Below are 25,993 nucleotides of genomic sequence, written 5' to 3' on the forward strand. Positions count from 1 at the left end.
GACTTCTTAGCTTTTTATGCCTGCCTAAGGCTGAAGTCCTATACACAACTACCTAGAAGTAAGTCCCACTGAACTCTGTGTAGATATGTATATGGTTGCCCAGTAAATTTCTGCTTTCATGTCTGCCACACTCTTGTCCTTTATATTCTGTCTCTCCAGTAAGGCTCGTCTGCTGCCTTTCTTCCAGTTCTTCCATTGTAACTATGCTTCATCTTGGTAACCAAGCCACCCTACTTTTTCAAAAAATACAATACAATAAGCCTTTGCCCTTGAAGATTTTAGTTGACCAACACTTTTCTGACACAAGTATTAATGTTTCCTAGTGTGGTCCAATCAGAAAATTTAAAATATATTTATGAACATATTACAAGTATTAATGCTTACATCAGAAAAATTACAATGTAAATTAAGCTGTAGTTAGGCCTGCCTAAGGAGGAACTCCATTGCTGCTAAATTCAGTGCAACAACATCTAGCACCTTGTTTGCACAGTTACAGAACCAAGAAACGGGTAAATAGCTTGTAAATAGCTATCAAGAACAGTAAAGACATCCTATGTGAGTGCCTGGAGGTGGTTGGAGGGTGGATGGTTGTTAATGGATTGAGGTTGAATCCCAACAAGACAGAAGTACTGTTTCTGGGGGGCAGGCAGGTGTAGGGGACACCCTGGACCTGAATGGGGTAACTGTGCCACTAAAGGACTACGTGTTCAACCTTGGAGTCATTTAGGACTCACAGCTGTCCATGGAAGCACAGGTCAATTCTGTGTACAGGGCAGCTGTCTACCAGCTCCACCTTGTACAACAGCCCTACCTACCTGAGTCCTGTCTCACCAGAGTAATACATGCTCTGGTTTTCTCCCACTTGGACTATTGCAATGTGTTCTACCTCTGAAGGTGACAACTAATCCAGAATGCACCAGCTGGACTGGTGACTGGGAGCGGCTGCCAAAACCATACAACAGCAGGCCTAAAACATCTACTTTGGCTCCCAGTACATTTCCGAGCATAATTCAAAGTATTGGCACTGACCTTGAAAGCCCTAAACGGCCTTGGCCCTCTATACCTGAAGGAGCGTCTCAACCCCGGACACTGAGGTCCAGCTCCCAGGGCCTTCTGGCAGTTCTGTCCCTACAATAAATGAAGTAGCAAGGAATCAGGCAGAGGGCCTTCTCAGAAGTTGCACCCACCCTGCTGAATGCCCTCTCATCAGATGTCAAACAGATAAACAACTATATGACATTTGGAAGGCATCTGAAGGCAGCCCTGTACAGGGAAGTTTTTCATGTTTGAGGTTTTATTGTATTTTTAATATTTTGTTGAGAGCTGCCTAAAGTGGCTGGGGCAACCTAGTCAGATGGGCGGCATACAAATAAAATAATAATAATAATAATAAATAATAATAATAATAATAATAATAATAATAATAATAATAAACATGGTAGCAGTAGAAAAGCACTGGTAAGGATGTGAATGTTGGCTCACAGGCCACAGGTTTTGCAAACACTAAGAAATAAGCAACATTTGTAGTGCTTTGCAAAACTCTTTGAGCATGGTCAGAAGTGATTTTAGGGCAATGTGACTGGTTTGGCCACAGGGCGTGCCAAATTTTAGAGTTGCACAGGGCGCCGCTCAAATTTGGGAGCCCAAAGTGTGCCATTGGCATGGTGGATGTATACAACAATCAGCTCATTAGAGGCTATCAGCCAATATGCAACAGTTACCACATAACCAAATAGTAATGTGATTTGACTGTTAGTTGCTTATTTAAAATGGTGCTGGTCTCTTGCATTCAGAGTTGTAGATTCAATTCCTGGTATCTCTAGCTGAATGCTATATATGGTAATCAGTAGGGGGCTAAAGGAACCAATGGCCTGACTCAATACGAAGTAGTTTCTTGTGCTGTGACTTCCAACAGGATGATGCGAGTGTAAATGTCCAGGGATTGCTGCTGCATAGCTGTGATCTTCATCTCACTTGATTCACTGAAGTCATAGAGGGGGTTTGATCCAGAGTAAGTTATTTGAGAATGGCAGATTTGGTTCCTTCCTAAAAATACTGACTCAGAACTGTTTTTGAAATACAGTGGGTCTTCTGTGCTGTTTATGAACAAATGGTAAAACCTGACTGAATCAGTGAGTCAGTTTTTCGTAGCTTGGAATATGAACGAGCCACTGACATTTTCTTAAGTAAAAATCAACAGCAATGGACAATTTTTCTATAGGCCAAGCATGCAGAAGTCTGTTGATTAAATAAAAAGGAGGAAAAACTAATATTTTAAGAGTTGAGCTGAAACTCAAACACATATTTTTTTAACCTTACAGTTATATGTGGCTTAAAAACATTTTACAAAAGAAAATAGCTAAAGTCTCAGAAATTATCTATATGTACTTTAGACACAGGCAGACTACGACTTTGTGTTAATGGATGGTTAATAATAATAATAATTGAGAGAACTTCATAGTAAGAGAACTTCAGGGGTGCCAACTTGAATAAAATTTTGGGGGGCAAGTAAGCCCCTCCCCACATAATTGACCACAAGACGTGGCACACACATACCATGTGAGTGACAGTGCTCATCAACTTTGGGGGGCAGCCCTCTCAAATATTTTATGGGGGGATGAAGGGTCCCCTTAGGAGTTGGCTCATATGTCAGCACCGCATAATAATCAAGATGGCACCATACCATTTCTAGCATGAAAACTTCTATGTTTCGAAAACAAACAATGAAATTCAAGGCACTAGAACAAAACATGAGAAAAGCAACCAGGGCACATCCAGAATGCTTGTTTATTAGGGATTAGTAGACTTCATACTTGTAAGTTTTTTACAGATCATTCCAGAAACAAAATTTCCCCATTTAATCTGGATTTACCATTTCTGAAGGGAAGGCCAATGTGTAAAGAAAAAGCCTGTTAACAACAACTTTGCAGAGTAAACCTGCATAGTGACTGCAACAAATCAAACTTGGTAACCAAATCAGAACAAAAATGTGGAAAATTTGATTTGAAAGAAAGTAGAGCCAATCCAGTGCAGTGGTTAGAGTGCTGGATTAGGACACGAGGGTTCAAATCCCCACTCAACTCCCTTGGCCCCATTGGCATCTTGCAGCCTCAACTACCGTATTTTTCGCCCTATAGGACACACTTTTCCCCCTCCAAAAATGAAGGGGAAATGTGTGTGCGTCCTATGGGGCGAATGCAGGCTTTCGCTGAAGCCTGGAAAGCGAGAGGGGTCGGTGCGCACCGACTACTCTCGCTCTCCAGGCTTCAGGAGAGCCGCAGCGCCAGCGCCACAAGGTCGGGGGACAGCGGGGAGGCGGAACGCCGCCATCCCACTGTCTCCCGATCTGGTTTGGAGGCTGACGGCGGGGAGATGCGTGCTTCTCCCCGCCGCCAGCCCCGCAAGCTCCGGGGACAGCTGGGAGGCGCAGCGCGTCTTCCCGCTGTCCCTGTACCTGATCTGCAGGCGGGCGACGGGGGGAAGAGCGCTTCTCCCCGCCGCCTGCCCCGCAAGCTCCGGGGACAGCTGGGAGGCGCAGTGCGTCTTCCCGCTGTCCCCAGACCTGGTCTGCAGGCGGGCGGCGGGGAGAAGAGCGCTTCTCCCTGTTGCCGGCCCCACAAGCGCCTGGGGGGGAAAGAATTTTTTTTTTATTTCCCCCCAAAAAAACTTGGTGCGTCCTATGGGCCAGTGCGTCCTATGGGGCAAAAAATACGGTACCTCATAGGGCTGTGGTGATGCTAAAATATTATTATTAATATTAATAAATTTATACTCTGCCCATCTGGCTGGATATCCCCAGCCACTCTGGGCGGCTTCCAACAAAATATTAAAATACAATAGTCCGTCAACCATTAAAAGCTTCCCTAAACAGGACTGCCTTCAGATGTCTTCTAAAAGTCTGGTAGTTGTTTTTCTCTTTGATATCTGGTGGGCGGGCGTTCCTCAAGGGAGAACCACATGCGCCACCTCGAGCACCTCACAGGGAAGGTGGGAATGATGGACGTATAATAAAAACAAATATAAATAAAGCAAAGAAATGCCATTTTATATATGCACAACCATTATTTTTTCCCCATTTACAATGATCACAGCATCAAGATCGACAGATAGGTATGAGATTTGGAGAAGGACTATGCGCCCAGGCTGCTCCCAGAGTGCCTGAGCGTGTTGTCCCTATTATTTGACACAAACTTATTGGGACTGGATGGAAGTTGGGAGAGCTGGGAGGCTTCTTCGCGCTTTTCCTGCCCTTTGCAAAGATTCCTAAGCGCCTCCTCCTGGTCCTGAGGCAGCGCGAGCCTCGCCCGTGGCAGCCAATGGCTCGCGGCCCCGGTCCCTTTCGCTCCGCCCCTCGCAGCCCGGCTTAGGGTCTGCCTGCTCTCCCATTTAAACAGCTCCGGTCGGGGCTGCTGCAGTTCAGTGAGCCGGTGTCCGAGCAACAGGTGGGAGTCTCCAGAGCGCCGCGCGCCTCCATGCCTTTCTCCTAAAGAACAGATCCCGCGCGCATCCCTCTCTCTATCCGAGGCGAGCCTCGAGTGAACAGCAGCAGCAGCAGCAGCTTCTCAGCCACAGGTTTTGGGCATCTCTCTCCCTTCGCTGGACTGCTGGGCAGGATGAACAAGCGCAAAGCCGCCTTCCTCCTCTTGCAGATTGCCCTGCAGCTTTGCCCCGGCGGGGCCACTCATGCTCAGCCGCCTTCTCCTCAAGGTAAGAAGCAACAGTCCCAACCTGGAGGCGTCCAAAAAGCGGGTGGGGGGTGGGGGTGGGGAGCCTCTCGTTTCCCTCGATGGAGCTGAACTTTACAGAAGGCTGGGACAGGGAATAGGTGGCCGACAGTAGAATTCCCACCAGGATTAAGGGAGAGTTTCTTGTCCAGAAACGGGAGATTTGATGGGAAACATATGGCAGCAACTTGCAGCCTCTGATGGGGTGCCCCAAATCCATCTCTTGAGGCAAAAGAAAAGGAGCAGCTGGAGTTTAAGCAGACTTAAAGCCACCTTTGTAATGGGTGATGGTAACTGCGCTGTTATGAAACCGTAAGTTTAAGGAGTTCCTTTAGAACTGAATTTTTGATAAAGCAAAATCAGAATCATTGGATGCTTTTCTTTTGAAGGGATTTGTTTAGAATAAGGATAGTAAAGCCCTTTTTTAAAAAAAAGGTTTGATTCTTGTATATGTGGAAACACATTCCACAGATTCTTGACTCTCAAACCTTCAAAAAGATCTGTAGGAGCACAAGGGGGGGTACTTTTATCTTGATTTACCTCTGCTCTTTTCCTACTCTCTTGCCTAGGAATGGAAACATCTGTTGCTTTAATATTTACAGTATGTAGGGTTCTAGCCTGTTTGAGTAGCAATGATGTGAATACAGTATCAGATATTATTTTTTTATTCATATATATATATATGCCACTTTACCTTGTAAAGACAAAACAACAAATCAAATCAAAAATTGGACAAACTAGCAATGAAAAACAGTGCAGCACAAGCAAAACAACAACAAAAGTTGCAATAATAACAACCGGGGTCAACAAAAACAAACAAAAGCCTGACCAGGATCAAATAAATCAACTTCAATTTAGCTTAAATGCTACTTGAAAAAGCCAGGGTTATATGAAATCATATATTTGTTGCATCGACACATCATAATAAACTATGTTCTTTGTAAGAGAAAGAAGCCTAGTTGAGCCATGAACTCTCATTCCTCACCCCCTCCTTCTCCTCTCCTGATGCAACTGCAAGGAGATCAGAATCTTGTGCTTCTTATTTTGTTTCACCACAGTTAAGTCTTGTGCTGTAACCTTAAACTGTGGTTAATCTCAACTATTGTTTGTTGATACAAGGTAGTTTTATAACTTAAGGTTTGAAATTAATTTGTTTCAGACAAATCGGCTAAGTCAGTTTGTCATATTCAGATAGCAAGACAAACTGCAGATAATCAAAAATGGAAGTGAAAGCTTCTGAACTCCTTGTGAAGTGTGTGTGTGTGTGTGTGTGTGTGTATGTGCAAGCCAAATGCTCACCTGAATTCAGCCAAATGTCTGAATTCAGCCAGAGCCTGATCCTGGTGGGCTTCATTGGGGTGGCAATTCCACATAAGGTCAGCACCACACCTGTAAAATCCTTGCTAGACATATGATGAACCTCATTCAGTAAGAGTATCTGCAGCCTCTAAACTATAGCTATCAGGATTCTTTGGGGTGTGCGCACTAATTTAAATGTGCTTCAGAAATTGGGTGTGTACACACCCCTAAACATGCTAGTGGTTAAATTCCATTAAACTTGGGATTTTATCTAGTGACAGAAGACAGCTTGATGCAGCAGAGGCTTCTGCTAGCAGAAAAGGTAAGGAATGTGATTTTTACGTATTCACCCTCAACAGCTGCAGCCCTCATCTGTTCCCAATCTGCTCCCAGGGGTTGGGAGACTCACTGGAACAGTATAAGGAGCTACCAGGGAAGGGTGAATTAGTGAAAATAGTTTGCGTCCCCATTCCAGTGTCAAAACCCCACTGTTGGGTCAAAGAGCCTTTAATAAGAAGAGGGACAGCCTTGGATACATCCAATGTAATTTACCTCTGATTAGGATGGTGTTCCTGAAGATATTTTAATATTGATTCCAGATGGGGATAATTATTCAGCTTTGAATTGGCATTCATTACTGTATATGATTTGATTTAAACAGTAGTGTCTCATACGTTGCTGTGTTGTTAATATTACAAGGACAATAGCATAGTACTGTTGTTGAAAATGGGGATGAACGGTTTTTGTAGCTGATACCTGTTTGCAGATCACATTTTTATGGTTTTGATTTTCCCATGTAGGCACAATGCACCGCTGGTGCTAATTACCTTTGCAGAAAGGGCATGTTTTTAAATTCAAGCTGTTTAGTGGGCTGTGTGATGATAGATTGTGAAGACACTAAAGAATCATTCATTCGAGATTAATCAGTTAATCAACTGAACCACCTTGACTCCTTTCATGCATTACCCAAAGGCTGTAGGTGTGAGTAAGAATGAAATCTAAAATACTGTAAATGGAATGCAATGGAAAAGAATCTCTTTCATGCTTCCCAAGCGGAATTATTTCAATGAGTAGAATGTTGAATATGTTGTGATGATGCATGTAGGTTAATTTTTTTGAGCTGTATTATATCTATTAACCTAATGTATGCCTCCCTAGAACCATAGAACTGTAGAGTTGGAAGGGACCCCAAGGGTCATCTAGTCCAACCCCCTGCAATGCAGGAACCTCAGCTAAAGCATTCATGATGGATGGCTATCTGAACTCTGTTTCAAAACATCCAAGGAAGGAGAGGCTCTCATGGGAGCCTGCAGAACAGCTCTTACTGTCAGAAAGTTTTTCTGAATGTTTAGTCGGAATCTCCTTTCTTATAACTCGAAGCCATTGGTACGAGTCCTACCCTCCAGAGCAGGAGAAAACAAGTATGTGACAGTTCTTAAAATATTTAAAGATGGCTATCATATCTCCTCTCAGTCTCCTCTTTTCCAGGCTAAACATACCCAGCTCCTTCAAGCGCTCCTCATAAGGCTTAGTTTCCAGACCCTTTATCATCTTGGTTGCCCTTTGCACATTTTTGAGCTTGTCAGCATCCTTCTTAAATCATAGTGCCCAGAATTGGACACAGTAGTCCAAGTGTGGTCTGACTAAGGCAGAATAGGTAAAGAGACCCCTGACCGTTAGGTTCAGTCATGGACGACTCTGGGGTTGCGGCGCTCATCTCGCTTTACTGGCTGAGGGAGCCGGCGTACAGTTTCCGGGTCATGTGGCCAGCATGACTAAGCCACTTCTGGCAAACCAGAGCAGCACATGGAAACGCCGTTTACCTTCCTGCCAGAGCAGTACCCATTTATCTACTTGCACTTTGACGTGCTTTCGAACTGCTAGGTTGGCAGGAGCAGGGACCGAGCAACGGGAGCTCATCCTGTCGCAGGGATTCGAACCACCAACCTTCTGATCAGAAAGCCCTAGGCTCTGTGGTTTAGACTAAGGCAGAATAGAGTGGTACTATTACTTCCCTTGATGCAGCCTAGAATAGCATTAGCTTTTTTTGCTGCTGCATCACACTGTTGACTCACGTTAAGTTTGTGGTCACCCACTCACTGGATTAAGGATGATTCATAAATATTGCAGAGCAATTTTAAGCCCCTAATCCACTGGCTGGAGGGGGTTAGTATGGAGCAGAGATTTTTTTTTGGGGGGGGGGAATATCAGAGAAAAACAATATGCCTATGACCAAAGAGAATAATGAATGAATTGAGGGAAACACTTCAAAAGTTTGGTTATAAAATTATTGTTTTATTATAAAGTTAACTTTTGAAGCCTATTATGATACTATTTTTTTCAAGAAATTAAGGGTAGCAAATATGTACAAGACTTGAAACAACAGTATTACACACCTTAACATCTATCTAAAAATGTGTGCAGTCAGGGTTTTCCCATTGATTTTCCTGAACTGTAGCTGCCTTCTCACCATTTTGGGGCTGCATTGCTTTAACTTCACTTGAATTGGGGGGGAAAATATGGTGTTCTAACAGAACAGATGTGGGAAAGAGCATTTTGTTTTGATTCAGGAGACTTAGACCTCCCCCCCTCCCCAATAAGAATCTGAAAAAGCTATCATTGGCCATATTGTGAGTGTGCCCATAGTCCTCGAAGAAGTTAGCAACAGTAATATTGTCCACTGTGAAGGGTTTTTAGTTTTGTCTTAATTGCTTCATTATGATTTCCTAAATTTAAGTACAGGCGGTTGCTAGTGAAACACAAGATAATGAGACTGCAGTCCCTACATATCTGGGAGTAACCTCCCTTAATTAAACTCAATAGGATTTACTTCTGAGTAGACAGAGACCTGCACTGTTAATAGAGCGGGAAAGTGAGCAAAATGTGAGCAGAAACAGAAGGTGGAAACAGGACAGGAAAATATTTAAAGACAAAGTACAAAGTTTAAAGGACTCCATTTTGAAGGCACTGGAATGACATAAACTGTCAGGAGCATTATTCCAAAGGAATCTGTACCTTTTATTTAACAAAAGCTCCTTAAAATCATAAAGAGCCTTTGGAAATATATACTTTGTTAGAGAATAATGATCCAATGAAATGATATTATTTCATAAAGGGGTAATCCTACTATAGTGAAGCAGTGCAATCCTATACATGCCTACCCAGAAGTTAGTCCCATTGAGTCTGCTGGGGCTTACTCCCATGTAAGTGAGTAAAGAGTTGCAGTTTGAGGTCCTTTGTTATTTTCCTTTGAAATCAATGAGCATTAAAAGTTGTGTGGGTTGTGCTTTTAAGTTTCCAATGCATCATGGTCCCCTCATAAACTACACTTGGAAAAGCTAGCCACCCCACACCCCTCCTATTTTGAGTTGGAGGCTCATCATTCTGGAAAAGTTTGAGAATCTGTTTCTAAAGCTACCAATCTGTGTCCAGGTGGCTGTTGGAGTGCATGAACAATTGGTTTAATTCACTCTGGGAAGTCATGCATTCTGTGTACACTTGCAGGCTAATAAGCTTTTGTAGATGTTCAGCCCTTCTGTGATAATTAACCTCTGTGAATGTCAGCAGTTAGTTCTTCAAATAAGCACTGCTAAGTGTGTGGCTTCAGAAGACCCTTTACCCAAAGGCAATTTAACATGGCGTCCATTTAAATCCACTTGGTTATCTGTAACAAGCTACCAACTGATGGAAATAATTTTACCACTTCTCAGATTTTCAGTCAGGTGTAGATATGTTAAATAATCCACACCACATGGCGGGATTATTACATTGTGATAACTTAGCACTCTGCTATTGGATAAATCTAGGCAACAATTTACCATCTTCATAGGACTGAAACCAGAGGCCTGGTCTCACACATCCTGATGAAGATACAGCATAGTTAAGGAATAAGCACACCCTACCACACACATAAACATAGTGTGTGCAACAGGTGCTCTGTTTCAGGTATGAGGTATGACCATCCAGATACCTTTGGATGACAACACCCATCATCCCTGACCGTTCTGGCTGAGGCTGATGGGAGCTGGAGTCTAACAGCATCTGAAAAGCTACAGGTTCTCCACCCTTGCCCTAAATGGAAGCCAATGAAAGCTCAATTTGTATCAATTTTCTCCTGCTTTTGGAGAAGGAATCCCAGAAATCTTTCAACAATGTGCAGACTTCCATGTGAAGCGCTTGTATTTCATTGTGTTATAATATGTGTGATGTAAGAGAGGGGAATGTGCAAGCCAGCAGCACAAAGACTTGCTTGCATAAATCTGCAAATAGTATCTAACCATTTGCTTGTATCCCAGGGCCCTTTGCCTCTTCTCAACTTTTCCTCTTCTTTCTCTCTAGTTGAATCAAAAAGCCAAGACCTAGTCTTTGCTTCTAAATGTGTGTGCTGTGCTGTTTTATCATTCTTTACAAATATCTGGCCTTTGTTCACTACTGTCTCTTTATATGGCACTTTTAATAAGCAAATAGTTTTATAACCTTGTATATTCAGTGATCACTCACTTCAGCAAAATACCATCCAGCAGAACTGTGCTCTTTAGCTAAATCCAGAGTGTCTCCACCCAGAGCCAGAAATAAGTCCTGTCTGCTGTGAAAAATGTACCACCTACAGGGTAAGCTTGCAGGCAACAGTATCCACACTGTGGCTTATATATGAGTACAGTTTGGTCAGGGAGCTAGCACCATGTTAATTCCTGAAAAAACAAAGTTTAATTTGATTCTTGGCATCTATGAAGTCACATGAGTTTAATTCAAAGAGCTGTATATCCAGAAGGAACGCATTTTAATTTGACTACAATTAGTAAGGTCATTAGACTTAAACTTTTTTTCAGATCAGACGTGAAGCAATCTAACAAATAAATTATTGCAATCAAATAAGCAACAAGCATAAAATAAGCATAGCCGCTTATGATGTATAAATGTTTCCCATCTTCCTGATGTACTTTCCACCAGGAGATTGGTGATATGTCTCTTAACACTCTTTATTCTTTCAACACAGTTGGGTTAGTGAAGGGCGATTTTAAATAACACTAATAATCATTGGAAATGTATTGATTTATTTGTATCTGTAGCCACCTCCATCTCAAATACTCAGGCCAAGAAAAAGAAAAAGCTTTCCTTTTAGCAAAACAGAATAAAATCTCACCTCTTTAAAAGCCAGCCCAAGGAGGAATTTCTTGTAAGTTCTTCTGAAAGAACAGATGACTCTGATTTGTAGTTACAGATAGGTAGCCGTGTTGGTCTGCCATAGTCAAAATAAAAAAAAATCCTTCCAGTAGCACCTTAAAGACCAACTAAGTTAGTTCTTGGTATGAGCTTTCGTGTGCATGCACACTTCTTCAGATACACTGAAACAGAAGTTGCCAGATCCTTCTATATAGTGAGAAGGTGGGGAGGGGTATTACTCAGAAGGGTGGTGGGAATGGGTGATTGGCAGATAGCTGAGATGAGCCTGTTGACGACTCTTAACGACTGCAATAGGTCTTACGGGAAAAGGCAAGGGGTGAGAAGGTGAAAATTGGCTTAGTCATGTATAATGAGATAAGAATCCAATGTCTCTGTTCAGACCAGGTCTCTCCATGGTTCCAATGTCTCTGTTCAGACCAGGTCTCTCTGATTTGTAGTGAGTCAGACCATACATCTTTCTTGTTTGGTACTACAGGTGAAACTACCCACAGCTTCAAGGTGTTCCCAAACAGGCCACCTGAAAGATACTGTACTGTACTTGTAACAGAAGATGCCTGGGATTCAATCTGTGACCTTCCACAAGCACACCATGTGGTTACCACTCACTGAGCTATGACTCACACCAACTAAGGTGGCTTGAGGCAGTTTGAATCTGCAGCTGTAGAGCTCCATTTCTCTCATTGAACTAAATCAGCCCTTAAATGCTCAGCTTGGCATTTGGGCAAGGGGAAATGCAAAGTTGGGGGGGGTGATACTGGTGGTGAAATGGAATTTCCTGGAGGAGGACATAGCTGATTGGCCAGAAACTGAAACAGGAGCATTCCTGGTTTTGTTTGTTTTTATTTATTTTTCATGGTACAGAAAATACATTTTGAGAAAACAATTGTTACAGCAGTAAACAACAAACAACTTATCCTGATAAAATTACAGGCTTCTGTCATGCTACAGGAGTGTTCCTGTTGCAAGGACGAACTGCACCATTTTATTGAAGTCCCACTTGTATATTATTTATAATAACCAACTTAGTGAAATCCTTCTTATCTCTTTATAGTTTTTGATCTTCTTTCTACACCCAACCAGAGGCTAGTAAAAACCTTCTTGCAACAGACACTGGCCGATCCTACACTGAATGAAATTTACGTGCTGTCGACATTCAGACTGCAACCCAAAAGCACAGCTGTTGTATTTGGGCTATATTCCTCCACTGAAAACAGAAAATATTTTGAATTCACAGTTATGGGACGGGTGAATAAAGGTAAGTCCTACAAAAGTCGGGTGGGTGGGTGTGAAAGCAATGAATAGATGTGATTTTATTGGGCATATTCTGAAGAAGGTCTCTCACACAAATCTTCTACAATTAGCTTACATTTTTTGGTGAAGTTTTAATTCATTTAATTAATGTTTACTCCTGGAATTGTTTTTACCATCCTCTTAAACACCTCCTGAATACTTCTGTGCTGCTTAATATCCTTCTTAAATTCTGGTGCTCAGAGTTTATCGCAGTATTGGAGTCTTATCAGTACCGAGACTAGGAATGAAAGCTAATGTAAATACAATTCCAACACTTTGCTACTGCTTTTTATTGCCTGCTTGCATACTCATTGCATTCCACGCTTCAGAGAGGTACGAGAATTAGCTTATGGCAACATCCTGTCTCTGTGTTCTTGAACAGCCTTGATTCCCCATGTTGGGAGATGGGGGCTGGCATCTTTCTGCCAGCAAACTTCCCACTGGCAGTGATGAATGGTTCTCAAAGAACCAAGTCAAAGGTTTTTCTTTCTTCCTTTTTCCCCTTTGGGAAATCACTGTTTCAAATTACTGAGGAATTTGATAGATACACGCACATGCTGCATTCAGCATATGAAAGATGGGAACTTAATTTAGTTGATCCCGAAGTTTAGTTTTGACTGTGCAAGATAAACATTCCTGTTGCAAAGGCCTTATAAAATCAGCCACATGACAGAAAATGCTCTTGGCTGAGTGGAATGCGCTTGTTTAGAGCCATAGCACTGACTTGTGTGGAACTCTGCCATGCTATGGTAAATTCATGAATGTACAGCATGAAAAATGTGTGGTGTTATCTACAAAGGGAGAAATGGTTGTGCAATTAGAATAAACCTACTAACTAAAATTGCATGCTAACCAATTACAGAAACGTTTAGTTAAATTGCCTTTAAATTGGGGCTGCAACTCGTTAGTGATTGGTTAGACTAACAGATTTAAAAACTTTTGATTGACTAAAAGGTGAGCCTTTTAAAATGCATTTGGTTGGATCAAGTGCAGTTCTATACAAGTAAACCCACTGAGTTAAATGGAACTTTAATCCCAAGTAAGCATGCACAGGATTGCAGGCTAACATTGCAATCCTGTATATATCTGCTCAGAGTGAGCCCCATTGAAGCCAATGGGGCTTACTCCCAGCCAAGTTGGTGTTGCTGCCTAAAGGGATAGTCTGGGGTTGCTTCTAGAACCAATATTGTCATTTGAAGCCCAAGTGACCTCAGTAGCAAGAGTGCCTATTTCCAATTCATTCACTACCCACAACTGCATCTGGACTGCAGTACTCCAGCCACAGTACTACATGCTCTAGTAATCTTATAGGTAGCTCAACATGGGACTGCCCTTGAAGATGTTCCAGAAGTTGCAGCAGCTGCAGAATGTAGCTGCTAGATTAATAAATGCCACAACAAAATAGGATAATATTACACAGATCCTTAAAGAGCTGCACAGGATCCTGATTTGCTACAAGGACTACTTCCGAAGTATAAATCCCTATATTTGAAGCCCAAATATTTGAAGGAGTGTCTCCCATTATCTGCTGTCCCATGCAATAAGGTCTGTAGGAGAGGCCCTGCTAGTGTTTCTATTGGTGCGCATGGTCCATTCTACAGTCAAGCAATTCATGGCTTTCTATCTGTTGTGGCATCCTAGTTATGGAACTCAGTTCCGCTGAAGATACATTTCCCCCACTCCACTGGCATCCTTACTATGTCAAGTGAAGACTCATTTGCTTCTTTAAGCTGTGGGGGATTGGAAAAGTATGTAAGGTAGTCTGACTTCTGTTGTAATTATATTCTACTGAAATTCCCTTTTCTCCTTTTAATTTTGATGTTTTGATATGTTTTGTTTTATTGGAATAGTTGTAATCTGGTAACCTCCAGATTGAAGGGTGGTTTAGAAATGTGATGATGATGATGATGATAATAATTAATAAATTGTTATAAAGAAGTTTGTTATAAATCAGCAAATAAAGAACATGTGTTTTGCTTTAGAACAAAATGTTAGTCATATAAAAATTAATGCAAATATAATCTGAGAGCTAATGAACTGAGCTTGAACCCTGTGAATACGGAGGCACTGGGTTGGTGATTCCCATGTCCAGAAGACTGGCCAGTTGCCTATTCTCAACGGGGTTGCACCTACTCTGGAAAAACACATTCAGGGTTTGTGGGGGACCCTGGATCCATCTTTGTTGCTGGAAGCTCAGGTAGCCTCAGTTGCTAGAAGTGCCTTTTACCAGCTCTAGCTGTTACGTCAACTGTGGTGATTCTTGGACAGAGATAGTCTGGCCATGATAATGCACCATTTGTGGTCCACCAAGACAGGTGCAGGCCAGCATTAATTTATAGAAATCTTCTAAATCTCTGAAAGTCAGATTATACACTCTTGATGGGATTCTCTTGAAAACATAGAACCAAATAAACATAAGTCTTATAGGTCTCTGAAAGTCTTTGTGGGCTATGCAAGTCTCTGAAAGAAGCAATGGGTCAGAGTCATATCTGGTGAAAACAAGCCGTAAAGCTTTGTTTTATGACGTCCAACGTTGCCAAAGTGGTCCGTGAACAGACGTAGTGAACAGTGATTCTGGATATACCCACTGTTTCATGGAATTCTTCTTCAGCACAGCAGAAGGACACAGAAATGTTTCATAAACCCATCTATATGGTGAATGGAATTGTATAACAACAATTGCTATGGTTACTTACAGCAGTAATTTATGGCAGCTCAGCAGGGACATGACCATCTGAGTTGTGTGGTCTGACTGCCAATGCCTGTTGCCATTGCCAGGAGCAATATTTTAAAAATTCAAGTTTGCTTGTTTTTAGTATGGCAGAACAGTTTTATACCAATATATCTACATATGCACTCAAGGAACCCTTTAAAAATACAAGAGTTTGGTACCTTTTTTCCTCTGTGTGATGTTTTGCTATTCCAGAACATTTCTCTCCCCGCCATCTCTCTCTTCACTTGTTTCCCTTAGGATTGTAACATATTAAAGCAGAATCCACTTGCAATCTGGCCTTCTCAGTTTCATAACTGCATTGTCCTTCATGATGATTTCACTCTCGCTCTCCTAAAAGAGAAGAAGAATTCTCTTAGAACATGGGTTTCCAAACTGGTTGTGGACCACCAGTGGTCCATCAGTTTCTCTTTAACATTAATATTTATTTTCAATTGTATTTTATTGCGTCTTTTACTTCTGTTGTATTTTACTGTATTATAAAAAATAAACTATAAAAATAAAGTTACAAATCATACAGCATATAGCACAGTGCACTGTAATTGCTACAACAGGTGATCCACCAAAACCAGTAGCAATTTTCAAGTGGTCCTTCCTAGGGCAGGTGGGTGAGGAGCTTGGGAACCACTGGCTTAGAAGGCAGGCTAAAAGCTGCTTGTAATAAGGTTAATTTCATTGTCTCCATTGCCACATAACATCTAAAGGAAGTACAGTGGTACCTCGGGTTGCAAACACTTTGGGTTACAGACTCTGCTAGCCTGGAAATAGTACCTTGGGTTAAGAACTTTACCTCAGGATAACAGAAATCTTGCGCTGGCAGCACGGCAGCAGTGTGAGGCCCCATTAGCTAAAGTGGTACCTCAGGTTAAGAACGGACTTCTGGAATGAATTAAGTTCATAACCAGAGGTACTACTGCAGCTGCAATTTAGGGATTAGGAATTTAGGGATTATTCTGCAACCAGCCTTCACCACTACATTTGTACAAGTATAAACAATTGATGGTGGTTCAGGGCTAATGCTATAGTTCTATTAATAAGGAACGAATAAATTCTTGGCTATTGCATTGAAGGCCTTCGCTAAAATGCTGCTCTGCAATTCTGTGATTTATCAATTGACTACTGAATTTGTAATTTACTATTGAATTTAATGCATTAAAATACTAAAACTGTATCCTTTTCATTCTTCTCAAACAATAAGGACTTGTTTTTTTAAAAAAAGTGAAGAAATGAAAGTATTTTTTAACCAAGTCAGTAGTGTTCCAGAAGTGGACAGTGATCACAAAAACATATGCTAATCCATCAAAATATATGCTGCAGACTCCCCAGATACATCCATGTCTACTTTTCCCCCTCTCCTGACCTTCTCACCTGGATATACACTCAGAGAAAAGACTGCCCATCTTTTAAAAATAGCATTTTCTTTAAAAGTTGTGTGTGCTCACTTAACAACAGCTCTTTGAAGCCTAATCAAATATCCAACAGGATTTCTGGTATCCTAAATTGAAACCTTTTTTTACTGCCTTTCATAAGCAAAGCAGCAGGGACTCTGGTTTTCTCCACAGTGAAAACGACTGAAGTCTTCATTGTCCATTGGCACCATTAAATTCAAAGTTTTGCTGCAGTGGAAGAGTGCAGCAACACAGATGGTTTAAATATAATAATGTCTTTGGTCCTTCCTAGCAAGCATTTCCCCCTCTGCTCTCTCCCAAAAATGTATTCCACCCCCTCAGATGAACCTTGATCTTCCATCCAATCCAGCTGCCCTCCGGCAATCCTGTCTCGTGGCCATTGGCCAATTGTGAGCTCTTCCACCCCTTTCCTTTATCTATCTTTCTCTCATTCTCTGCTGGATTTATCCAGTCTTGCTCCAGATGCAGGATCTTTCTTATAGGGCTTGCCAGATTCAAAGCTGGAGAATGCTTACATATCTTGAAATCTGCAGTAGAGATCCCTCTTGTCTGTTGCATCCCAGGTCCTGACAACACATGGCTGCACAGGAGATCACTGGTAGCTTTGTTCCTGGGGCAAATAATGCAAGGGGGAGGGTTTATTTTTACAAGGATTACAGTACACAGAGAAAGGGCTAAATCCCCCCCCCCTTATCATAGTCCTGTTTCTTCCCTCAGTTGCTTTTATTTTCGAAGGGGGGAAAAACCCAAGGCATGTTCAGTGTTCTTCTAATGTGGTTGCCACTTACATAGCAGCTTTTAGTAGATAAAATGCTCTGTGGTCTTAACTTTTGTACCTTTGCTTAACAAACCAGCAGGGCAGATCTAATCCATGAGATAGTGGGGCCAGTTCCTAAAAAGCAAACTGATATCTCACAAGTTACTTCTAGTTTGGTCCTTAGGGAGCAAATATGCAGCTACATTAAAGGGCAAGAAATTATAAATTGTTCAGTTACTGCATATAATTTAGCATGGGGAGAGGTACTTTCTGGAGTTTTCTTTCCAGATGTCTTTAGCCAACCCTGCTGCAGTCCTTACTATTTCTGCTTTAATAATATGAAACGGAATCTGAGAACCAGAAACTAATTCAGGGCCAGATACAAAACAGAACTGAGCTCCTACACCTTCGTGATTTATAGAAGATCATTTCTATATCACTTAATATATAGTGGTACCTCAGGTTAAGAACTTCGTTCTGGAGGTCCATTCTTAACCTGAAACTGATCTTAACCTGAGGTACCACTTTTGCTAATGGGGCTTCCCGCTGCTGCCATTCGATTTCTGTTCTCATCCTGAAGCAAAGTTCTTAACCTGAGGTACTATTTCTGGGTTAGCGGGGTCTGTAACCTGAATCGTCTGTAACCCAAGGAACCACTGTATAAGAATAGATCTAAATGGTTTTTTAACATACTAGGAAACAAAAAAATTGCTTCTTTTAATCATCATCACCATCATTAAAATTTCTATCTTGCCCTTCCTCTCAAAGGACCCCAGGGTTGCAAACACTAAAGTGGTAAAAGGGTACAATTAAAATGAAAACCCATTCATAAAATGTAAAAATACACAATGAAACAAACAATTAAACAGCGACTAAAAGTACAGAAATGCCTAGAACTGCAGAGCTGGAAGGGACCATGAGGATAATCTAGTCCAACCCTCTGTTATGCAGAAATTTTTCGCCCGATGTTGTAGTTTCGTTGTCCCACCTGGCACTATGCCAACCTTCCCTACCCATTTTAAAAAATGTGCTAAAACTTGCTTTACCAAGGAGAAGCTTCTAAGATACATGAAGGTGGATATGCTTTGGTTTAGCAGGAATGATCCCTTATAGAGTTAAATTGACTTATTTGGACAAAGTGCCCTTTTAAGAATGGTTTTCTTTTAATAGATTGGTTTGAAGAGTTGAGAACCATGGGGCAAGATAAATTCAAATTGGACTCAGTTTGAATTGGGCAAGTGTATCCAGGCTGCAATTACACGATGGCTGGGACAAGTTCCACAGGGGGGGAAGCACTGGGACATCCGATCTCGGTGATCATGGGCAGGAGGCGGAGTTACGCTAAGACCAGACCATGTCATTACCGAGGAGGCAGGTTTAGTCGTTGTTTGAAGACTATCCCTGCCTCCGGGTCTGGCCTTGACCAGATGGATACTGGAATCAACAGGGGAAACCCACATAACCTGAAGGTGTTGCTGTGTAATGCCAGGTCAATGATGAATAAAACCACTGCCATCCACAACCTGATTGTGGATGGAGGATTTGACCTGGCTTGTGTGACAGAGACCTGGTTGAATGAGGCAGATGGGCCTGTCCTTGCTGCTGCTTGCCCACCAGGTTTCTCTTACGCACAGCAACCCAGGTCATGTGGGCGGGGAGGGGGGGTTGCAGTGATTTTTAGGAAGTCATTAGTTTGCATCAGGCGTCCTACTGGGAAGACCCAGTTTTCTGAGTGCATGTTCTGGAAGTTGGGCAATAGGGGCAGTACAGGATTCCTACTGGTGTACCGACCTCCCCGCTGCACCAAGGATTCCCTGCCCGAGCTGCTTCAGGTTGTGGTGGATGTTCTCCTGGAGACACCTAGTTTGGTTGTCCTAGGGGATTTTAACATCCACGCCGACACGACCTTACAAGGGGCCGCTCGGGACTTCGTGGAAAGCATGGCCTCCATGGGGCTGTCCCTGAATAAGTTGGGCCCAACTCATAGTCATGGACATGCCTTAGACCTGGTATTCACCTCTAGTGACGTGGGTGATCTGACACTAAGTAAAAGTGAAACCAAAGAAGTGCCATGGTCAGATCACTTCCTGGTGCAACTGGACTTCTCCGCGACCCTTCCCCTCTGCAGGGAGGTGGGACCAATTCGGATGGTCCGCCCCCGCCACTTAATGGATCCAAATGGTTTCCAGAGAGTGGTAGGGGATGCTTTATCCCATGTTGATGGCCTTTCAGCTGATTCCCTGGTGGCCCGCTGGAATGCGGAGTTAACCAGGGCTATTGACTGTCTGGCTCCGAAGCGCCCTCTCCGATTGCATGGAGCCCGGACAGCCCCGTGGTTTTCTTCGGAGCTGAGGGCGATGAAACAATCGCTGAGACGGCTAGAGCGTCGGTGGCAGAAAACTCACTCCGAATCTGACCGGACACAGGTTAGAGCTCAACGTCGAGCCTACCAAGTGGCGATAGCGACGGCGAAGAAGACTTTCTTCACCGCCTCTATTGCATCTGCAGAAAATAGTAGCAGGAGACTCTTTCAGGTGGTCCGCAATTTAACGTAACCACCTTTACCACCGGGGCCTTGTAAAGACCCCAAGATCTCCTGCAACGATTTTGCAAAGTTTTTTGCAGATAAAATCACTCATATTCGGAAGGAGCTAGACACCACCGTGGGAGCAGGGCTGGGGCGGGAGAGTGCTAGAGCCCTGTCTGGTCAAGTTGCATGGAATCAATTTCAATCCGTTACCGCCGAGGATGTGGACAGGCTGCTTGGACGCATGAAACCAACCACCTGTCTCCTTGATCCTTGCCCATCCTGGCTAATAAAAGCAAGCCGGGAAGGGCTGGGCGATGGGCTCTGCGGGGTGGTGAATGCTTCCCTCTGTGAGGGAACATTCCCAGATCCGCTGAAAGAGGCGGTCATTAAACCGCTTCTTAAAAAACCATCTTTAGACCCGGCCAGTATGGCCAACTATCGCCCAGTCTCAAATCTTCCATTCTTGGGCAAGGTGATTGAGCGTGTGGTTGCTGAACAACTCCAGGCACGCCTGGAGGATGCGGACCATTTGGATCCCTTCCAATCAGGGTTCAGGCCTCATCATGGGACTGAAACTGCCTTGGTCGCACTGGTTGATGATCTCCGGCGAGCTAGGGATAAAGGTGAGAGTTGTTTCCTGGTTCTGCTGGATCTCTCAGCGGCCTTTGATACAATCGACCATAACATCCTTCTGGACCGTCTTGAGGGGCTGGGAGCTGGGGGCACTGTTATACAGTGGTTTCGCTCCTTCCTCCTGGGCTGTGTTCAGAAAGTGGTGGTGGGGGATGAGTGTTCAGACCCTTGGGCCCTCACTTGTGGGGTGCCTCAGGGTTCCGTCCTCTCCCCCTTGCTTTTTAACATCTATATGAAGCCGCTGGGAGAGATCATCAAGGGGTTTGGACTGGGTGTCCATCAATATGCAGATGATACCCAGCTCTACCTTTCTTTCAAATCAGAACCAGTGAAGGCGGTGAAGGTCCTGTGTGAGTGCCTGGAGGCGGTTGGAGGATGGATGGCGGCTAATGGATTGAAGTTGAATCCTGACAAGACAGAAGTACTGTTTTTGGGGGACAGGGGGCGGGTTGGTGTGGAGGATTCCCTGGTCCTGAATAGGGTAACTGTGCCCCTGAAGGACCAGGTGCGTAGCCTGGGAGTCATTTTGGACTCACAGCTGTCCATGGAGGCACAGGTCAATTCTGTATCCAGGGCAGCTGTCTACCAACTCCATCTGGTACGCAGGCTGAGACCCTACCTGCCCGCGGACTGTCTGGCCAGAGTGGTGCATGCTCTAGTTATCTCCCGCTTGGACTACTGCAATGCGCTCTACGTGGGGCTACCTTTGAAGGTGACTCGGAAACTACAGCTAATCCAGAATGCGGCAGCTAGACTGGTGACTGGGGGCGGCCGCCGAGACCACATAACACCGGTCTTGAAAGACCTACATTGGCTCCCAGTACGTTTCCGAGCACAATTCAAAGTGCTGGTGTTGACCTTTAAAGCCCTAAACGGCTTCGGCCCAGTATACCTGAAGGAGCGTCTCCACCCCCATCGTTCTGCCCGGACACTGAGGTCCAGCGCCGAGGGCCTTCTGGCGGTTCCCTCATTGCGAGAAGCGAAGCTACAGGGAACCAGGCAGAGGGCCTTTTCAGTGGTGGCGCCCACCCTGTGGAATGCCCTCCCATCGGATGTCAAGGTGATGGACAACTACCTGACATTCAGAAGACATCTTAAGGCGGCCCTATTCAGCGAAGCTTTTAATGTATGATATTTTAGTGTTTTTTGGTTTCTGTGGAAGCCACCCAGAGTGGCTGGGGAAACCCAGCCAGATGGGCGGGGTACAAATAAATTATTATTATTATTATTATTATTATTATTATTATTTGGTCCTTTAAGTGCAAGTGAGCAACTTTCCATGAGTGCAAGACCACAGCCTATAATAAAATCTCATAGAAAGGCCAAGGCGAAGGCATCTCCCTCACGAGATGTCCAAACCTGTGCCAGCTATGGTGAATGCCAGGCGACATGGTTAATTGAAAGCCCCGAGGGGATTCAACAGACAGGATGTGTTGCTGTAGCACTATGTCAGTGTGAGACCACAGAAGAGCTAGCTTGACACCTGAGAAACACACAAAAATGGCGAAGGACAAAACACCAACTGCATTTTTCAGTCATTAGTGGACCTTCCTGCTAGGTGTAAAGCATAGAACACTATTGAGTAAATGGTCTCTTCCAAAGCGTTAGAATGCCACAAGTAATTTAGTAGCAAAACTCAACATGTGTTATTTTTATATGATATATTTATACAAAGACATCCATTTACAACATACGATGTTATTATTTGTGGGGCAAAAATTTTTAAGAAAAATTCTAGCCCCAAAGGGGGGAATAATGTGATAGGAATTTTATGGTTTTAGATATATGGCAACGTTCATAACCACACGTACATAGATCAACACAGGAAGACCAATCTGGAACCATTTTGATTCCTAAACTGACCAAATCCTTTCTCTGCAAGGTTAAACTGGAAAAGCCTCCCCATTGTCTCTTTCCTCACAAATCCTGTCTCAAGGATATGTCTGTTTGAATAAGGTGTGAGCCTGTGACCTGGCCCAGGAAATAAGTATTTTACCACTACAAAAGAATGGCCAGGCTCCCCAGGCAATCCAATCAAGTAACTTGCCAGACAGGAGATAAACAAGGACAAGAGAAAAACAACATTTAAATTTCTGTGATGTAGGTGGGATGTATCTGAGGGGTGGTCTTAGGTTACACCCCTTCTGTGATGTATGCATAATGTTTCTGGGGGTGGTCTTGATCTAGAGAATGGGAATTTCAAAAGTCTTTATAAGGCCTTGCAGGCCATTGTTCGGGGTCCTCCTCCTCTCCTGCGTGTGAGGGAGTACCCTGTTGCAACAGATCAATAAAGATCAAGCTTACTAGCTGCTTTGCTTCTCAATATTCTCTGGTTGGCCTCTGTTATTTTCTCCTACCAATAGGGAACCTATGTAAGGACTCTATATGGGCTCTTGGATACCCCATAAGGGAAAAGGGCGTATTTTTATTTACAACAGTAGCATGCATAAAAGGACCAGTTTCATGGATTGGGCAAAGGCATGGGCAAAAGATGTCTTCAAAAGATGTCTCAAGCAGATGACTGATAGATAAAAGTTGTGTAGAAGAAGGAACCCTGTTGAAATTCCTTCTTCCACACAACTTCTAAAGCTGCAGGAGGCCCTTCCTCTTTTTGCGTTTGGCCACCACCCAACCTGCGCGTCTGTGATCCTGGAGAGAGCTGGAGCTGACGGGTGCCCCCCTCCCTTTCTTAGCTATCTTATTTTTATCTGCATCTAGGACAATACTCCACATGGTATATGCATTTGCAAGTGACTTGTTAACTAGAGCTGTCGCACCAGACACGATCAAACCAAGAAAAGCTGAGCTGGCTTTCCTTAACTTTCCGCAAACTTCCTGCTCCATTGGCAGAGGTTTCACTGTGTACCAATTATACTGTGTTCTTGCCTTACAATAATGTTATTTTGTTCTAGTTTCCCTTCGATATTTGAGGAGCGATGGGAAGTTAAATGCTGTGATCTTCAGCAACGTGCCACTGGCAGATGGGAAGCGCCGCTCAGTCCTCCTCAGGCTAAGCGGCCTGCAACGTGGCTCCAGCAAAGCCGAATTGTACGTGGACTGTGTGCAGATGGATTCCGTTCAAGATCTGCCTAAAGCCTTTTCAGGACTGTCACAAAGCTCAGAGGCAGTGGAGTTACGAACACTGCAGAAAAAAGCACAGGTGAGCAGCTGTAGAGGAGTGATGGAGTCTTCATGCAGAAGCTCCTCTCGTGTCAGGGTGCTTGCTGATTGGGTGGAGACACATGCACTTCATTTGTCAGGCCCAGGGTGGAGAGGGAGCAGGGGAGATTCACGAGTTCATCGGTCAAGTTCTTCCCCTCAGTCCTCTTGATTCGTGAGTATAACCTTCCCTTGCAACTGAAGAGCTCTGTGGCTCTACCAGAGAACTACTTATATATATGAAAGGAGACCAATTAGGGTTGCTAATGCGGGTGGCGCTGTGGTCTAAACCACTGAGCCCCTTGGGCTTGCCAATCAGAAGGTCAGCGGTTCGAATCCCTGCAATGGAGTGAGCTCCTGTTGCTCTGTCGCAGTTCCTGCCAACCCAGCAGTTCGAAAGCACGCCAGTGCAAGTAGACAAATAGGTACTGCTGCGGTGGGAAGGTAAATGGCGTTTCCATGCACTCTGGTTTCTGTCAAGGTGTTTGGTAGCGCCAGAAGCGGTTTAGTCATGCTGGCCACATGATCTGAAAAGCTTTCTGTGGAGAAATGCCAGCTCCCTCAGCCAGAAAGCGAGATGAGCGCCGCAACCCCATAATCGCCTTTGACTGGACTTAACCATCCAGGCGTCCTTTACTTTTACCTAACTTTTTTTTACCAGAGAACCTCTTACATATATGAAAGGAGACCAATTTTATTTTCAACAACTCTGGCATCTCAAACTGAGCCTGTCTCTCTGTGTACTTTTATGAGGAAAACCAACTTCTCTTTTAGTTAATTGACTTAAAGTTACGCTAACATCTAGGCATGCGCAGTATTCCTTTTGCCTCTGGCACAAAGCAACTTTAATTTATTTTTGATAAAAATCAGTGACTCCAATGAAAGAAAGCGAACTCTCCTTCCTTTTAAAGCAGAGGTTGGATGGCCACCTACCATGTATGATCTAGTTGAGATTCCTGCACTGCAGGGGGTTGGACTAGATGACCCTTGGGGTCCCTTCCAACTCTACAGTTCTATGATTCTATGTGCAAAGTACCCCAATCTGCTTTAAAAAAAGATGCAATGGATAGAAAGCGGGGGTGGGGTGGGGAATACCAGTGGCACATGGAATTTTTTTTCCTGGTTTGACATTTACTATATCATGCCTTTGATCAAATGATCATCATTGTAATTGAAGAATGCACATAGAGACATGCCCCTAAACCTGCACAACCCAGCAGCCCTTCATTCTCTGGCTGATGGATGGGATCATAATGTTCATGTGTGCATTCTTTTAGCTCTGCAGTCCCAAGAGGAGCCAAGTGTTCCTTCTGGCAGGAAGTGAAGAATCAATTTCTTTGCAGTTGCTTATTTTATGGCTGATGGGTGGTGCAAGGTTGGTCACAACCTGAGATTCAGGAATAACCTTCTAGTGTCTCAAGGTCCTGATGGCAGAGGCCAAAGCTCTATAGCCCCATTCTATCCTGACAACAAGCCAGCCAGATGAAATTCCGTCTTAGACAATAATCTGGCTGGCCTGTACCTTTTAAGGCAGCCTTCTTTAACCTTGGGCCTCCAGATATTGGATTACAAGTCCCCTGACCATTGAGCTAAGCTGGTTGATGGGAGTTCTAGTCCATCAATACCTGGAGACACAAGGTCAAAGAACTCTGCCCTAAGGGCAGCTACCTAATCTCTGCTTGGTAAAGATACCAATATTTTAAGATACAGGGCACATGTAAGTTTTCTTAGCTGGTCATAACCAAAATGCATATCCTTCAGGTTCTTGGGAAGCAACTTTTCCTATGACTGTTACAGCAAGAACATTTTCATTCATGCAACATATAGATATACATATTACTGACTTCTGTGTTAGTAGCATTTGCACGTCATCCCCTAAAAAAAAGTTCTTGCAGCTGCCTGTTGTGTTTGTGAAGGTCATGAAAGGCATTTGAACTGTTGTGAGCTTTCGAAAGGAGAAGCTGGGATACTGCCTCCTAATGTTATGCCTCCAAATCTCTTTTGTCATTGCAGGACACTTTGGAGGAGCTGAAGCTAGTAGTAAAAGGGTCATTGTCCCAAGTAGCTGGCCTCCAGGACTGTTTTCTTCCACAGATTGAGCCAGCAGTTCAATATCCAGGTAGTTTTTATATTACAAAATAAATGTGCTTGGCCATATGTAATATTGTATTCAGAGCATAACCAGGTTTCCCAGTGACTATTTTTATCCTAGCTGTACTGCAAGAGGAAGCAAAGATATACCATCCTTCCAAGAAAGTCTCCTGTAACTAAGCAGTG

General features: G+C 43.5%; 1 protein-coding gene across 1 annotated transcript in view; it reads left to right on the plus strand.

The window, feature by feature from the left end:
- Nucleotides 1-4,346: 4,346 nt before the first annotated feature.
- THBS4 (thrombospondin 4) overlaps nucleotides 4,347-25,993 on the plus strand; it is a 43,461-nt gene continuing 21,814 nt past the window's right edge. The window contains exons 1-4 of the mRNA XM_083465223.1: nucleotides 4,347-4,707; nucleotides 12,259-12,462; nucleotides 23,470-23,717; nucleotides 25,730-25,835. Coding sequence (XP_083321349.1) covers nucleotides 4,614-4,707; nucleotides 12,259-12,462; nucleotides 23,470-23,717; nucleotides 25,730-25,835 — 652 coding nt within the window. The 5' untranslated portion in view covers nucleotides 4,347-4,613. The remainder of the gene's footprint in view (nucleotides 4,708-12,258; nucleotides 12,463-23,469; nucleotides 23,718-25,729; nucleotides 25,836-25,993) is intronic.

The sequence above is a fragment of the Podarcis liolepis genome, assembly GCF_965112155.1.
Source record: "Podarcis liolepis genome assembly, chromosome: 11".
Taxonomy (NCBI): domain Eukaryota; kingdom Metazoa; phylum Chordata; class Lepidosauria; order Squamata; family Lacertidae; genus Podarcis; species Podarcis liolepis.